This window comes from Toxotes jaculatrix, chromosome 9, assembly GCF_017976425.1.
Source record: "Toxotes jaculatrix isolate fToxJac2 chromosome 9, fToxJac2.pri, whole genome shotgun sequence".
In the NCBI taxonomy this organism is placed as follows: Eukaryota; Metazoa; Chordata; class Actinopteri; family Toxotidae; genus Toxotes; species Toxotes jaculatrix.
In genome coordinates, this window is record NC_054402.1 from 7,950,090 (window position 1) to 7,965,059 (window position 14,970).

A 14,970-nucleotide genomic window follows, 5' to 3' on the forward strand; every position below is an offset into this window, starting at 1 on the left:
TACCTTGATGTTACAATTAACTTTGTTTTAAGTGGCAACCATAACGTATTTAATACAGGTTTTGTATGTGATACCTGCCATAAAAATGTCCCTTTATCCTCTTAGGTTAGTTTTAATGTAGGAGAAATGGTTAAAGACTAAAAGCTTACCCAGCTAAAACACTTAAACTGTCTGGGAAAAGAAGAAAAAGCGATTCAGTAACAGTTTCCCCTTCCTCAACAATTGTTGCTGAGATTCCCTTCAGTGTGGTACTTTATCTTCTCTGGCTTAATTAAAGTTGCTCAATTGCTAGCAGTAAAAGATAGTGGTTGCACAGATCACTTCCCATGTGTGAGGGCTTAGAGAGGCACTTCAAGAACAACATACATCCTCAGCAAACACTGAATTAATTAAACCTTTAAAAAGTTTGCCCACCTGGATGCAACTTATTTGTTATTAGTAGCAATAAGGATTGCTTCTTTGCAGTTAGTGGCAGTTTAAGGAAATATTTAGCATTAGATTTTCAATTAAAGATTGTGGCACTTAAGCTGTCTAGAAACTTGCTACACTTACTTCACTATGCTTCAGTTTGTCTGATACATTTGTTATTTATTTGTCAAAACAAAGAAATAACTGGGAATTGGTGTTTATATTAGTAATATGTGTAGTTTATATATTTATCTGATGGAAATAAAATAATCAGACTCTGAATGGTCTATTTACAGGCTCCATGTGACAATGGTTCCAAAATCCAAAACTACATTCTTCAATGGGATGAGGTAATTTTTTTTTTTTAATTTATCATGAAAGAAATGTTGAACATTGCACCACACTCATATGTTTTATGAGCAACTGAGATTTTGAGTTACTAGTTCTCAAAACTAAAGACTTTGTTTTCTGAAGGGGAAGGGCACTGGAGTTTATGAACAGTGCTACTATGGGCCTCAGAAGCAGTACAGAGTGACCAAGCTTTCACCGGCTTCAAGATACTCCTTCCGCCTTGCAGCCAAAAATGACATGGGTGTAAGGTATGTGCCCTAACATGCTAGATTATTTCCTGGTTGGCACCCTCCCTGTTGTCCATTTTTATGTTAGTGTTCTTCCATTCACTGTCTCTGTCTTTGTGCACGTGTGTCTCTCACTCTGTCTCTCCTGTCTCTTTCTCCCATTCTCTCCCATCCTCTGTCTCTCTCTCTCTGCCCTCCCCAGCGATTTCAGTGAAGCGGTGGATCTGTTCACCTCATGCAGTGTGCCATTGCCACCCTTCCCTCCAGAGCTGGAGATGGCGGGGGTGACCTGGCTGTGTCTGAAGTGGCAGAGACCCACTAGCTCTCCAAAGGAGGATGAGATCTACTATATTTTGGAGATGGAGGAGGAGGGCTCGGTATGTTTCTCACAGTGTCTTTTTTTTAAACAGAAAAATCTACTGATTGAAACACATGAATAACTTGCAACCAATGCAGAGTGCTTGCTGCAGTTGCAGGGCCATTACTTATTAGAGACGGGTACTTCCAAGTGCATCTCTTTGACTTTGTTCATCTTCAGACAGCATTAAATATGCACAGCATTAACAAAGTACACTTACTGCTTCCATGGTTATAATCAGTGAATAATAGACATCCATTTTCCTGCTTGATATCCATCCTCACATAGTTACTTAGTGTATTCAGCTGCTCTGTTATCCATTTCAATCCAGCCGAAAGGTAAAATAAATTCACATCTTATTTTTGTGATACTTCAGTAGCTTGCCTACACCACCTCAGACAGCTACCTGCTGACATAGGCCCTGCCAGGGAAAACAGAAAAAAGTTCCTCTATCCCCTGTAGCTGTTTGTCTCCTGCAGACTTCTGTGCTACAATGATTGTCTCATAAGTCACTGCTCACCTGCTCGTTTTTTTCTTTCCTCCCTTTGTCATTTGTCTTTGTCTCAGGGATACGGCTTCCAGCCAAGCTACGACGGCGACGAGCTCTCCTGCACCGTCAAGAATCTCCACAGGAGTACAAAGTACAAGTTTAGGGTAAGGAAGCTGTGATGTTTACCATCAAAGCTGGTGAGCCACAAGTTTATTTAGACTGCAGTGGAGTGTGTATGTATAGAGGGGACAGGCCTCAGGCAGGGAGGGTGCATAGGCCCACAGTGGCCCTATGACTCATCTGTTTGCAGGATTCTGCCAGCAGGGCGGTGGGTAACTGACAGCATAAACAGAAGCGCTCATCACATGTGGGGACCCAATGAGAAGCTAGACAAGCAAAGCGTTTAAGCTACAGTAGCTTTGAAGCTGGCATTAATGTGACCAAGTTTAGTGTCTTTCTCTCTGTCTCACTGTATTTCTGTCTTTGTCTCCCACTGTCTCCCTCATCCCCTCCCCCCCGCGGCATTCTGACATTCTCTTCTAAGATCTGACTCTTTGACTGTTGATTATTTGCTAAATGGCTGTGATGAATCGCAGGTGTATTGCCCGTGTGTAGCTTCTGTGCCAAAGATCCCTGTTGTTGTCCAAAAAAATATTTAAAACATTTCAGTGAGCCACGCCGTTACACTGGTTTCTTTGATGTGATAAACACCGGCTGTATTTTGAGATGATCTCACATATGCCATCCTACTTTTTAAATACTTACTATTGTGTATTAATGCTCGGAAAACAGTCGCCAACAAATGCACTGTTTACATACCGTGTCAGTGTTACAATATACAGTGCCTAGCTGAAATTTTGTAGCTCTTTAAAAAAAAAAGAATTCTATTTTTATTTGTTATAGAAGATTGAAGGTCTTCTCAAGAACCAAGAGTGACAGTGTAATTCGCTGTTGGTATTGGTCTTTTTATGAGATATGTTGGCAATAATAAAAATATAGAAAAACACCAGTCAATTCACAGCAGAGTGGTTTTATTTCAGAATTCATGTGTAACTGCTATATTTTGCAACTAGGTCACAGTTAATTTGGCTAATTAGCTGTGTTATACTCAAATTAAACTCTGTTATTAGTTGAAGGAGGAAGGTGCTTCACAGGAACTCAAAGTGACCTTCTACTCAGTACTTGTTTCTTGCCTGCAACAAAAGACAACAGCAAGTTCTCCTTCTATCTGTCCAGCACTTAAGAATATGACATTGTATAAATGCATAGACAGATAATAGACCTAGTGAGCTTTACTCTTGTAGCCAGAAAAATTCACACCACAACCCATCCACTCAAGACTCCCGCCCTCATTTTCAGTTATCCAGCTGTGCAGTACAAGGGGAGGCTGGGTGCTGTGAGGGTTTGTCTTGGTACAGTATGTGGATGAGCTGAACTCAGCAGGCTCACACAGATTTTCACATAATTGCAAATGTGCCGCACTGAAATGCAAATGCCGCTAAAGCATATTGCCTCTTTTTTTTGTATCGCAGCGCTTTTGGTGTCTAAACGGTTTTGCTGAAATGTATGTGTAGATTTAAGGAGCTTAATCTTTTTGATAATGTGGTATTTGTCTGAGGCCATTTTGGTTGCAGGCAGAGAGTGTTACACTTACCGTCTCTCAGATCCCTTCATTACCCGTCTCTGAGTCTAGTCAGAGCTTGTTATCAGGAAAGATAATGACCTTTACACACTTGCCCTTACTGACTGACAGGAATAATATGACGTCTCACTGCTTGTATTCATGCACTGTCTCCAGGTGGCGGCATACAACTCAGAGGGGAAGAGTAACCCTAGCCAGGTGATTGAGTTCATCACAAACCCAGACAGACCCAGCAGTCCCTGCAGGCCTGTCATCAGAGGAAGAGTCCTGCCCAACAGCTTCAAGATGGCCTGGGGTGAGCATTTCCCACCATTTGCCCTTCCTCTTATAAAAGCGCTTGAGTCCTACATATAGTTGACAGCGTGGCAAGGCAAGTTTACCATTTCACTTTTCTCTCTGCACTCTGCCTGACCATAGATGAATCTGCTAGAGACGGATGACATTCCAAGTAGTCCGTACGATAGATGACTGACAGTTCTCTCCTTCATTCAGACATCAGCATGAGTCCTTCCTACACCTCACTGGACAAACACATCACTCACTGCTGAATTTGTTCTCTGCTTCCAGTCTTCAGAATGAGAAAAAAAAAAAAAAGTCTGCAGATCTGAAAACGCTGTCAAATTCCTCTTTGTTTCTACTGAAATGAGTTTTTGAAGACATTTAAGGGCCATATCATTGGCAAATCATGCCTCATCTACATTTATATTTCCTACTAGCTATAATATTAAAGCGTTTTGGGAATTATTAAAGGCAGTAGGTTTCGCTCTCTTGAAATCACTCCCCATATTTCATAGTTTGTTGATTTGCTTCAGTGCACATTCTACTGGAATTAATCAATTTACGAGTGGATTTTAAGATTGAACATAGGGAAAACTCAGCTTACTAGCATTGCCAGGCTGCCTGGGTGAAGATTTATAATGTTTCTTTGTTTTGAAATTTAGAGCCCCCAAAAGATAATGGTGGAGCAGAAGTCACAAAGTATGTTGTGGAGCTGTCTGAAGGCTTAAGCGGTAAGTTACAAATGGTGATAGTAAAAATGTTTAATTATTTACACTTAAGTGAAAATTTACAATTGGGCCATTGGAAACAGTTCACTGAAATAATTCAAATTTATTTGAAATATTTTTGTACCTAGGCTTGTCATGGGAACTGGTGTACTCAGGGCCAGCTATGGAGCATGTGTGTGAAGGCTTGAAGCCCGGCTGCTCCTACCAGACGCGAGTTTACTGCATGAGCGAGGGGGGGCAGAGCCCGGTGAGTCATTCAGCATCAGTACACGTGCACGCACAGCAGCACGCGTGGTCCTGTGTTTCGTCACAGGAATTCAGTGAGTTTGCTGATCAGTTACGATTTTATTTGCTAACACAAAATCAGATTTTTTTTTTAAATTTAAACTAAGTTAAAATGAACTTATAATTGCAAAGCTGGATCACCCCAGATAGCCAAGATGTAAACAGACACACTTCTCATACTATTTACTACAGTCCACTCAACGATGCAGCTATATAAACCAGATTTTTGTGTACTGTTCTCTATTGACTTTCTTATTATTGATACATTTCTTGCCTTTTACATATACGGTAATTGTTAGGCCAGGCTGCCATGATTTTCACCATATCCCATGGTTGATCTGATAAATTTTACATGACTAATTCTAGATATGCACTCTATTTATGGTGAGTTTTAATAGGAAATTGTCATTCACCCAGTCCCCCGTTTTGGGAGATTAGACTATGCTTCCCGGTGTGCAAGTACAAGGCAAAGCCCGCTAATCGATTAACCCTCCCTGCATGTGTCAGAGGATGTTTTTCTTAATTAGTTCAGTTCACAGACGCTCTTCATTAATTTCTTCATCAGCTGTTAGTGCATGCATTTATTCATGATGGAGCTTGTAAAGAAACATGACTCATGGTGGTGAGCTCCTGCCTTTTGGTGCAGCACAATGTGACATAACAATCACATGTTTGCCTTTTGTCACTGAAGTTGAGTTTGAAAAAGACCTATTTTCCACTCGCCAGACAATCTGTCTAACTTTATCCACGGCTTTGTAAGGAAACCAGAATGTTTCTTTGTTTGCCGGTGTACCTTTGACTGATGCATTCACATTTGTCTCATTCCTGGTCTGGGCTGAATCAGTCTGATAAGCTGGTATAAATGACAGTCTGTATCCAGGGTGTTTGTGTTGTGTGAGAGAGAAAGAGAGGCGGGGTGTGAGATTGTCGATTTGATATTTTCTCTGAGTCTTAATTGGTGTGTTGTCTTCCCTCGCAAGCTGTCGGAGACCCTGCAGGTCCAGACTCCCGCAGTGCCCCCAGGGCCCTGCCAGCCCCCTCGGCTGGTGGGCAAGCCCAAAGCCAGGGAGGTGCAACTGCGCTGGGGTGAGTCATTCCTCTCCAACTCAGATCTGTGTGGGATGTATTCTAGCTTCTGTTGATGCTTTTATTTGTCTAGCAAAGTACCTCAAAGCAGTGAGCTTTGATTATGCAGTTTGTATTGTTTGCACCTTAATCTTTGTAAATATACTGTATTTTTTTTTTCTTGGACAACCTTCCTGAAGTATATTGATTTCTAAACACTGTTTTCACAAATTTCCTAGGTCCCCCTCAGGTAGACGGAGGTAGCCCAGTGTCCTGCTACAGTGTAGAACTGAGTGGGCCGCAGTCTGAGGAGAGCAGGGAGGTTTACGTGGGTCCAGAGCTGGACTGTTCTGTGGGAGGTTTAATGCCTGGCAAAACCTACAGCTTCCGGCTCAAGGCAGCAAACAAGGCTGGGGTGAGAAGGACTGTCAAAACTGATCTGTCACTATCTGACATTTTTTTACTGAAACATATTTTCAACCCTCTCTCACTGAATTTGATTTGTTTAATATTAGATTTTTGAGTTGTATTAAATTTTTTTCTTCTTTGGTGCCGATAGTTTGGGCCTCTTTCAGAGCGATGCGAGGTTACAACCGGCCCTGGGGCCCCTGAGCAGTGCAAGGCTCCCTCCACCACATGCAAATCCCCCAGCTGTGTTGTTGTGGCCTGGGAGGTAAGGCTGGCAGTTCCCCCCACTGACGTACACAAATTATAACATCACATGCATCATTTTGAGAATATATCAGATAACATACACTGTGTTATTATGAAAGACACCCACACCATCGCTTATGTTTAAGTGCTGATGGTGTTTGTCCTCTAGGCCCCTCCCTGCAATGGAGCTCCAGTGACAGAGTTTCGTCTAGAGTGGGGAGCTGCTGAGGGCAGCATGCAGGTGTGTTACAGTGGGCCAGGACTCAGCCATGAAATGAAGGGGCTGCTGCCTGCAACCAGCTATTTCTGCCGGGTACAGGTGAGCATTAACAAGCACTTTGAATCATATCAGTGATTATTTTATGAATCCAGGGGCGTCCGGTGAAATGAAGCCTAGTTGAATTTCACAATAAGATCACTGAAACAACAAAAATTTTCCCTGTGTGGGTCTGTGGAATTTAATCTGATATAATGAGTGGGTTTGTTTCCCGGTTTGAGGTGAATTTTAACAGCTATGTCAGTATAAAAATATGCAAATTTCCTCCTCCTTTTCCCCCACTTCATTTTAATGGAGAAAGTTTTATTCATTTTTTCTTCAATTTCTTAAACGTATCATCACTAATGCTGCCAGCTTTGTTTTAGACCTTTGATCGGCAAAGCTCAAGCAAAGATCAGCTTTTAAATCAGTCATGAGATCCACCCTTGGTAGATTTAGAAAGGTATTAAAAGTTCTTAATTTTAGCTTTTAGAAAGTACAGATGTCCTATGCCTAATGTGCCTGGGAACAAAGACACAAGTAAAGAGACAGGTTTTAAGTCTTCAGCTCTGTCAGGTTTCAGAGATTCTTGAAATGATATGGAGAACAATTGTGAACTGTCAATTGATTTTTAACACTTAGTTCTTCTCACATCAGCACAAAGCGGTGAGTCAGTTTTAATTTGTTAAGCAACTGCATAGCAAAAGATACAAAGATTAGAAATTGCTTTCTTTTTCAGGCCTTGCTGAAGCCTTGATGGCTATCTAATGCTTGCTAAGAGCTACTTTACCACTGTTTTTATCTTGAATGCAACTGGTTCACAAGTTACTGCATCGTGATGAATAGAATGATGCAGCAACAGGTCAGACCACGTCTATTGTGCTGCTGCACTGAAGCCGTTTCTAGACTGTTACCAATGAAGCCAACGTTCATATAATGGAAGAGTCTGGCATTAAAACACTGGCTTTGTCCTTTGGGTTCTGGTTCCATCTGAAATTTCAGGCCGTGCTGTACTTTTGCAGCCTCTTTGTGGTCTAACAGGGGAGGAAGAGAAGAACGCTGGCTGCTTTATTTTTTTTCCCCTCCCCACTGCCGTTATTGGTCCACGGTACAGGCAGTTCTCATCGGGTGCAAGTGCTCAGACCATCCCTAAACACTATATCCTGGTCAGGCTATAAAACCAGGCTTTCATTATAATAGTTGATTAAAAACCTAACCCACATAGTCCTAGTTTTTCCAAATATGTAAGTTTATTATATTTTTCCACTCACTGGGACTTGGCTAGAAAATAAAAACCACATACTTCTTAGGACTTGTTGAAACCCTCACCAGCTACGTTTACATTGGAACTCCACCTTGTGGTCAAAGATGGATGTTACATAAGTGTCCATTCGCATCACAAGTGATAATTCGCATTGTCTTATTTAGCTGACTCTTGTGTCTTGCTGTTGTGCAGGCTGTGAATGTGGCTGGCGTGGGGCCCTTCAGCGAGGCAGTGTTATGCCAGACACCCTGCTCTGTGCCTGCAGCCGTCAGCAACATCTACGCGCTGAAGGAGTCCGAGCTGCAAAGGTACGAGACTCCAGTGGACGCAGATGAAGATGAAGAGGAGGAGGACAGCAGTACCCGACCGCCACCGCTCTACTCTCCATCCACCTGTCTGGGTATTTGCTGGGACCCCCCGTGTGATCACGGCTCTGAGATCACCTCCTACCTGATTGACCTCGGAGAGCGTCAGCCCATCGTCATTGGTCCTGTCACCAAACACATCATCCAGCATCTGCAGCCTGACACCAGCTACAGGTTGGTGCTTCCACATCATAAACTCAAAGGGCTATTAAACCTTGTAATACACACGTACTACACACATGGCACCTTTTATGTCTATTGATGTCAATAAACAGTTTTGAAACAGGAAACTCAAGTTATCTCTTTTATGGTTTCATATTTAATGTAATTCTTTTCCTGAAATGACATCTGTGCACAGAATGTATTTTTCCCTTGTTTAATTACATGTTGTTTATTTTAAGCCCTCACAGCACTGTGGCAGTTCCACAGTGCTCTCTGGAAGCTGTAGAGCATATTTTTCATTGTTTTGACTCTACACATTGGACTTGTGAGGGAACAAACACTGAGGTTGAATTAAAGTGCTGACTCAGCATTTATCCAGTGTGAGTGTGTTCAGAACCAGATATGGAGCCAAAACAACATAAAATGTGTGACCGTCAGACTACTTACAGATTTTACTGAACAGAGGCTGAACAAAAACATCTGCAAGGGAGATAATATACTGTTAATGCCACTTTGGCAGCCACTGCATGTGTTTCTGCTCAGCTCAGATCTTGCAGCTCTCTAATGTTTACGTCTGTCTTCTTCTTCCTCAGGATTCGAATCCAAGCCCTGAACAGCCTGGGAGCAGGCCCTTTTAGTCACACCTTTAAGCTGAAGACGAAGCCCCTGCCCCCGCAGCCGCCCCGCCTGGAGTGCACCGCCTTCAGCCACCAGACCCTCAGGCTCAAGTGGGGCGATGGCCCAGCCAAAGCCACCACCTCAGACGCCCTCCAGTATCAGCTGCAGATGGGGGACAAGAGCGGCAGGTCAGTGGCCCATTAGTCAGGCGAGGGGAAGTGACTTGACAAGAGATAAACCAATAAGAGAGGAGACTGATGTTTGAGCAAAGCCTTCAGATAACTATTTCAAGGAGGGTGGGGTACATAGAAAGTAATGCATGAGACAGAGTGCCTCATAAGGAGACAGGAACTGATGATCTGCTTTATGCCACTGTATATTTCCTGACAGACGAGTCACTCAACTTGTTCGCTTTTTGTCATCTTTACCCTTTTGCTCATTAAATCCTCTCCCTCTCTTTCTTTCTTTTCATGTTCCTGTCATTGCAGATTTATATCCTTGTATAAAGGACCATGCCACACACACAAAGTCCAGAGGCTTAATGAGTCTACCTCTTATATGTTCCGCATCCAGGCCTTTAATGAGGCGGGCGAAGGGCCCTTCTCCAATGTTTACACATTCACCACCCCACGCTCTCCGCCAGCCCCTGTGAAAGGTACAGTGGCAGCTCTTTCTTTCTTTCTTTGTCTCTGTTTTCTTTATCTCTTTCTTTGTCTTCCGTTCTTTCTATTTTCTCTCTCTCTCTCTCTCTCTCTCTCTCTCTCTCTCTCTCTCTCTCTCTCTCTCTCTCTCTCTCTCACCCATTCACTCTGACGTTACCTGATGTGGATCAGCTCTTATTATCCTTACAAACACTCACTGTTGACATACAGACAGCCGGTGTGCTCAGCTTTTAACCCCACACTGCGGTGTGGTCTCAGCCAGCCTCTGCAAAGCCTCTTTTAATCCTACATGTTGAAGTCAGTAATGAGGACGTGGGTTTTATTTTCAGTGCGGCACCTCTTGTGAAGCAGGCCGTCATGTGCCAGTTTGTATGTGTTACTCAACACTGTTCGTCTCCCCACACAGTGAAGTGGGCTCTCAGCTATAAACTGTTTGAATTCAGACAAACCATTTCAACATGAAGTCTAAAGCTTAACATCATAATACCACAAGGGATTCAAATTCTCCTTGCACCGGTATTTTTATGTGATCACCGGGGCACATTACCACTTCAGTACAACCACGTATTTTTATTGTTTTTGCTTAAAATGCCACCTACCTAAAGAAGAGCATGACTCATACTTATGGCACTCTGCTAATAGGGAAAAGTTACATGTAGTTGTATAGAATTCACTCTTAATTCAGCTGAGTCACTGTACCTGTCAAAGCAAGTTCTGTAAAGCAAGTGCTTTCTGTAGCAGCCGCCCTTTTAAAAATCCTCCAAAGCTCTGATTCAGAACAGAGAGTTCACGGCACATACAAAATTCCTTTTCCTACTCTGATGTGTATATTGTCTTTTGATTTTACTTTTTAATGTTAAAGAATTCAAATCTACAGTCGCAGGTTGCAAATTTGCTTGTTCTAAATTCTGTCCGCTGTTTTTTGTTTTTTTTTTAAGATTACGTTGCATGTCGGACTGGGTTTAAACCAGGTTATTCTAACAAATACATAGAGGTCAGTTAGTCTTAGTAGCATGTGTGTACTTACACTGTGTCAAGACTTTTCAAATGATGACAGTGATGCTCAAAAATTGCTGTTGTCGTTGTGATTTGCATTTCCACCTGTTAATATTAATATGTGAAGTAAATCTACAGCAATTCATCTTCGTCCTCATTAGAAGTTGGCCATTTCTTGATCTGACGGTTGAGCTCTTGTTCTAAACTTGATATCCAGCGGGTGAAGTTCAGTTAATGCAGATGTCGCTGGCCTTCATTGTACCTTTCATTACATCTGCGCTCTCTTCCTCTCACTGACACCACCTTCACGCTTTCACGCTCCAGCCCCTAAAGTGGAACGTCTAGATGACAACTCCTGCGAAGTCACGTGGGAGGCCCTACCGCCCATGAAGGGGGACCCGATCACCTACACCTTGCAGTGCATGATGGGAAACTCTGAGTTTAAACAGGTACCGACGTTGTCGTGTGAAGGTTCAGTACTCCCTCTTTGTATTTTGTGTCCTTCACTTGTTACCTGCGTGTGACCTGCCATTTATCTCAGTGGCCTTTTGATGCAGATCAGGATGCAGATCAGGATGCAGATGGCAGCGTGGCATTGCAGCGTTTTGTATTAGTCATTGCTGGCTTTAAATTGCCCATTATGCAAAGGTCATTGATCCATGAGGTATCCCAGGTGTCTAGCCACTGTCAGCACATTCATCCCTCTCGGTGGCCTCCAGCCACGTTAACCTGGAATAACGGCCACTGCAGGCTTATGCAAATCTCACCACGTCGTAGGTGGCGATTGAATCAGAGAGTTGAAATATGTGGCTGCCATTCCACATGAGTTTGTTTCCATTTTTATTGTCGGTCACAGTGGCCTGGAGTCAGTGTTCAAGAAAGGGGAATTATTCATTTTCTGAGGATAGGAGTTTGACTGAGGCAGTTTGCCTCAGTCTTTGCACCAGCCAGGCCAGTGTTGATTGGCTGGTGTATAATTTTATAGTTATGCTCGTTTGAAGCCGAATTTAAATAAAAAAAATAATAATAATAATAAAAATGAACTGCTTACACCCTCCTCTTGAATCTTTTTTTTTCAGGTTGGGAATGTGTTAATTTCACTTTTACACCTACTTTTATAATTAAATGTAAAGTTATATCACTCAGTAAAAGAGAATTATCAAAAAAAGTGTCACTCTGGCAACCAAACAGAACAGGTTCACAAGGCTCTCTAAAAACTCGTGGGTGTGTCAGCTGGGTAAACAGTAAAGGCAGATGGCTTCCCACTTCATCCAAGGCAACAAGCAGCATAACTCTAACAAATAAATCAGAATATAGTCTGTAAATTCAAAAATAGTCAAAGCTAAGAAAGGAACTGTTTTTCCATTATGCCTCACAAAGACTCGAAAGGATGGGAAGGATTTTGTCAATCACTACAAGTCCAGTAAACCAAACTAATTTCACTAGTATTAGTCACTAGGTTCAGTGTATCGAGAAGATTCATTTAAGCAGCTGAATTACAGTATTTCCTCAGTGATATATTATCACAAACATGGAAATGAAATGGAGGGAAAGATAGAAAAGACAAAGGATTTATTTGCCCAGTTAAGAAAAAAGTTTGCTCATGAAGGAATATAACCAAACAATCTTTATTCACACTATTTCTTGTCTTATTTTCAGTTTCTATTCACATGTCCTCTCCCCTTCCATCCTGTTTGCAGGCCTACAAAGGCTCTGTCACATCCTTCCATGTGCAGAACCTGCAGCCCAGCAGCGACTACCGTTTCCGGGTGTGTGCTATCAGGCAGTGCCAGGACGCCCCAGAGCTGAGCGGTCCCTACAGCCCCACAGTGACCCTCTCCCCCCAGCGGAATGACACGGCGGTGGGCGGCGGCACGGCCGGCTCGGGTTCCAGGGCCGGCACAGAGTCCAACCGAGCCAGACGGAGCCTGACGGACGAGCAGTGTGCTTTCCTCCTCCTCATGGTTTTTGCTGTCATTGCCATCCTCATTGCTTTTGTTATCCAGTACTTTGTCATTAAATGAGCAGTTTGCGCCACCCAGCTGCAGGGTTATAGCTTTATTCTTTCCCCTTCTCTCTGTTGTTTTGTATTCTTCATTTTATACTCATTGTTTTCTGCTGTCAACAGAGTAATCGCATTACACTCATTGGGGGCGTATGGGGAGGAAGGGCTGGTAAGCTAGAGCTGAGTAGCAGTTATAAATTGAGGATGTAACACCTTATTTGACACCTGTGATACCTTCCTGACTCTCCCGCCTTTGTCACCCTGCCCCAACTTTGTGGTATCTGTTGTTCAGTTAAGATTTCTGTTCCATTATAATCAGCTTCCTGCGTGTAAGGAACTCAAAGAGCAGGGATATGGTTTATTTTGGGAGGAGGGTCGGGCGCTTCGACTCACGTACTTGTTGATTACAGTATGATATGTGTATAGAAATAGTCATTATTTATATTTCCATTTAAGTGTCCAGTATGAAACTGTTTTTTGATAGATGTGTTCCAAAAATAGTATGTAGGTGTGTCATTAGCCTATGTGCTATTTGATCCTGGGACCTGGTGGGCCAGTGTTTGCACAGTGGGGTGCGTGTCCAGATGTGTATATTGTATGTAGTTTGTGCCACCGAGGTACACGGCTGGGAGGGCTTCAGGGCCAGATGAAGGGACTTAAGCCCCTGCTGGAGTTTAAGGGGGTCTAGTGAGAGAAGAAACAGAAATGAAAATCTTGCTCACGTCATAGAACGTTCATTTAGCACTTTCCAACCTTTTTGATGTTCAGAATGTTTAAGGATGCAAAAATGACTGGAGAAATGTTAGTATATTTTTGTACAGTGAAGACACAAGGACCTGTAAGTTTGAGGAAAAAAAAAATGCTCAGCATAAAGATAGAAAACAAACAAAAACCAAACTAACAGTGAATTCTAATTATTTTTACTATCATATAGTTATTCTGTAGCTTGTTTTTACAATCATGCAGCTGCTTTACTCCGAAATATTGTTGTTCAGCACAAAAAATGTATGCTTAACTGTATGTTTTGTTTTATTTTGTTTTTGTTTTTCCCCAGTAATTGATTTTGCACCTTAGTGAAAGAAAACCTTGACTGATGGCGTCTTGGTCTTGTGATGCATTTTATAGAACACACTTTGAGATTGTGCAAGCCCTACTTGTGTTTTGGGTGTTTTAAAAGTTGTAGTACCACATAATGTGTCACTGAAACAGCTGATCAATCTCAGCAAAAAAAAAAAAACAAAAAAAAAAAACAAAATTAAAGAAAAAAAAATGAAAAAAGTATGTACCAGTTGTTTCAGAGGCCTTAATTGGAGAGGAAAAAATCTCGGGAGAATTTTCTTAATTTCTCTTAAGTTTTGAAGTTTTCTTTTAGTGTTAGAAAACACTAAACTGTGTTTTATTTCCTTTTATTTTTGCAACATTTATTTGATGTTAGTAAACGTATGTAATCGTGAGCGAAATGGAAAGTAGTTTTGTGTATTACTTATGATTTATTTTGATTTTTTTTTTGTCAGGTCATACATGTGTGAAGTATATTTTTTTATAATATTGAAGTAATATAAGTTAATACTCTCCAGAGAAAATAATAAATCCTGAGTACTCATGAATCATGGAACGCAAATGGCAGATACAAAATATCATGTACTTCCTGTGAATCAAAATTTGCCTTTTCTCTGTGTGTTAAGTATTCGTAACAGATTGCTAATGCTGAGTTTTCACTGGTAATCTGGCTGTAGGGTCTAGTGTTGTTTGGTTTTGGGCAGATAACTGCTGTTGCAACCGTAAAAATGAAATACAGGTACCTTGCAAAACGTCTTGGATAATTACATGATTTGGTCTTTGAGACATTCTGCAAATGTCTTCTCTTTGTCAGTTAATGAATTCAAATTCCTATTTTTGATAGCGATTGCAGCGTGTGCCATTTTAACACCTCTTCACCCTGGGCTCACTACCTTTGGCTGGAGAGATTAACAAAATGCTACAAAAATGAGTAAAATATGCACAAAAATAGAGACCATTTTTATGTAATTTTAATGTTTGCAGTTACCTCATACACCGTACATTCCAAAATGAAAATTTGTTATACTATACATACTACCAGACATATCACTTTAAAATGTTCGTTATGGGAAAAATGTATAATCATAGGTATGTA

The 14,970-nt window shown here is 41.7% G+C and overlaps 1 protein-coding gene across 1 annotated transcript in view; it reads left to right on the top strand.

The window, feature by feature from the left end:
• The window catches only part of fndc3a (fibronectin type III domain containing 3A), a 40,514-nt gene extending 26,421 nt beyond the window's left edge, over positions 1–14,093 (top strand). Inside the window, exons 11-26 of the mRNA XM_041046021.1 lie at positions 705–758; positions 883–1,007; positions 1,189–1,363; positions 1,912–1,998; positions 3,633–3,771; positions 4,418–4,486; positions 4,612–4,730; positions 5,749–5,854; positions 6,073–6,248; positions 6,393–6,506; positions 6,657–6,806; positions 8,200–8,546; positions 9,128–9,340; positions 9,641–9,807; positions 11,135–11,259; positions 12,511–14,093. Of these exons, the coding sequence (XP_040901955.1) occupies positions 705–758; positions 883–1,007; positions 1,189–1,363; positions 1,912–1,998; positions 3,633–3,771; positions 4,418–4,486; positions 4,612–4,730; positions 5,749–5,854; positions 6,073–6,248; positions 6,393–6,506; positions 6,657–6,806; positions 8,200–8,546; positions 9,128–9,340; positions 9,641–9,807; positions 11,135–11,259; positions 12,511–12,834 (2,490 nt within the window). The 3' untranslated portion in view covers positions 12,835–14,093. The remainder of the gene's footprint in view (positions 1–704; positions 759–882; positions 1,008–1,188; positions 1,364–1,911; positions 1,999–3,632; positions 3,772–4,417; positions 4,487–4,611; positions 4,731–5,748; positions 5,855–6,072; positions 6,249–6,392; positions 6,507–6,656; positions 6,807–8,199; positions 8,547–9,127; positions 9,341–9,640; positions 9,808–11,134; positions 11,260–12,510) is intronic.
• The last annotated feature ends 877 nt before the right edge of the window (positions 14,094–14,970 follow it).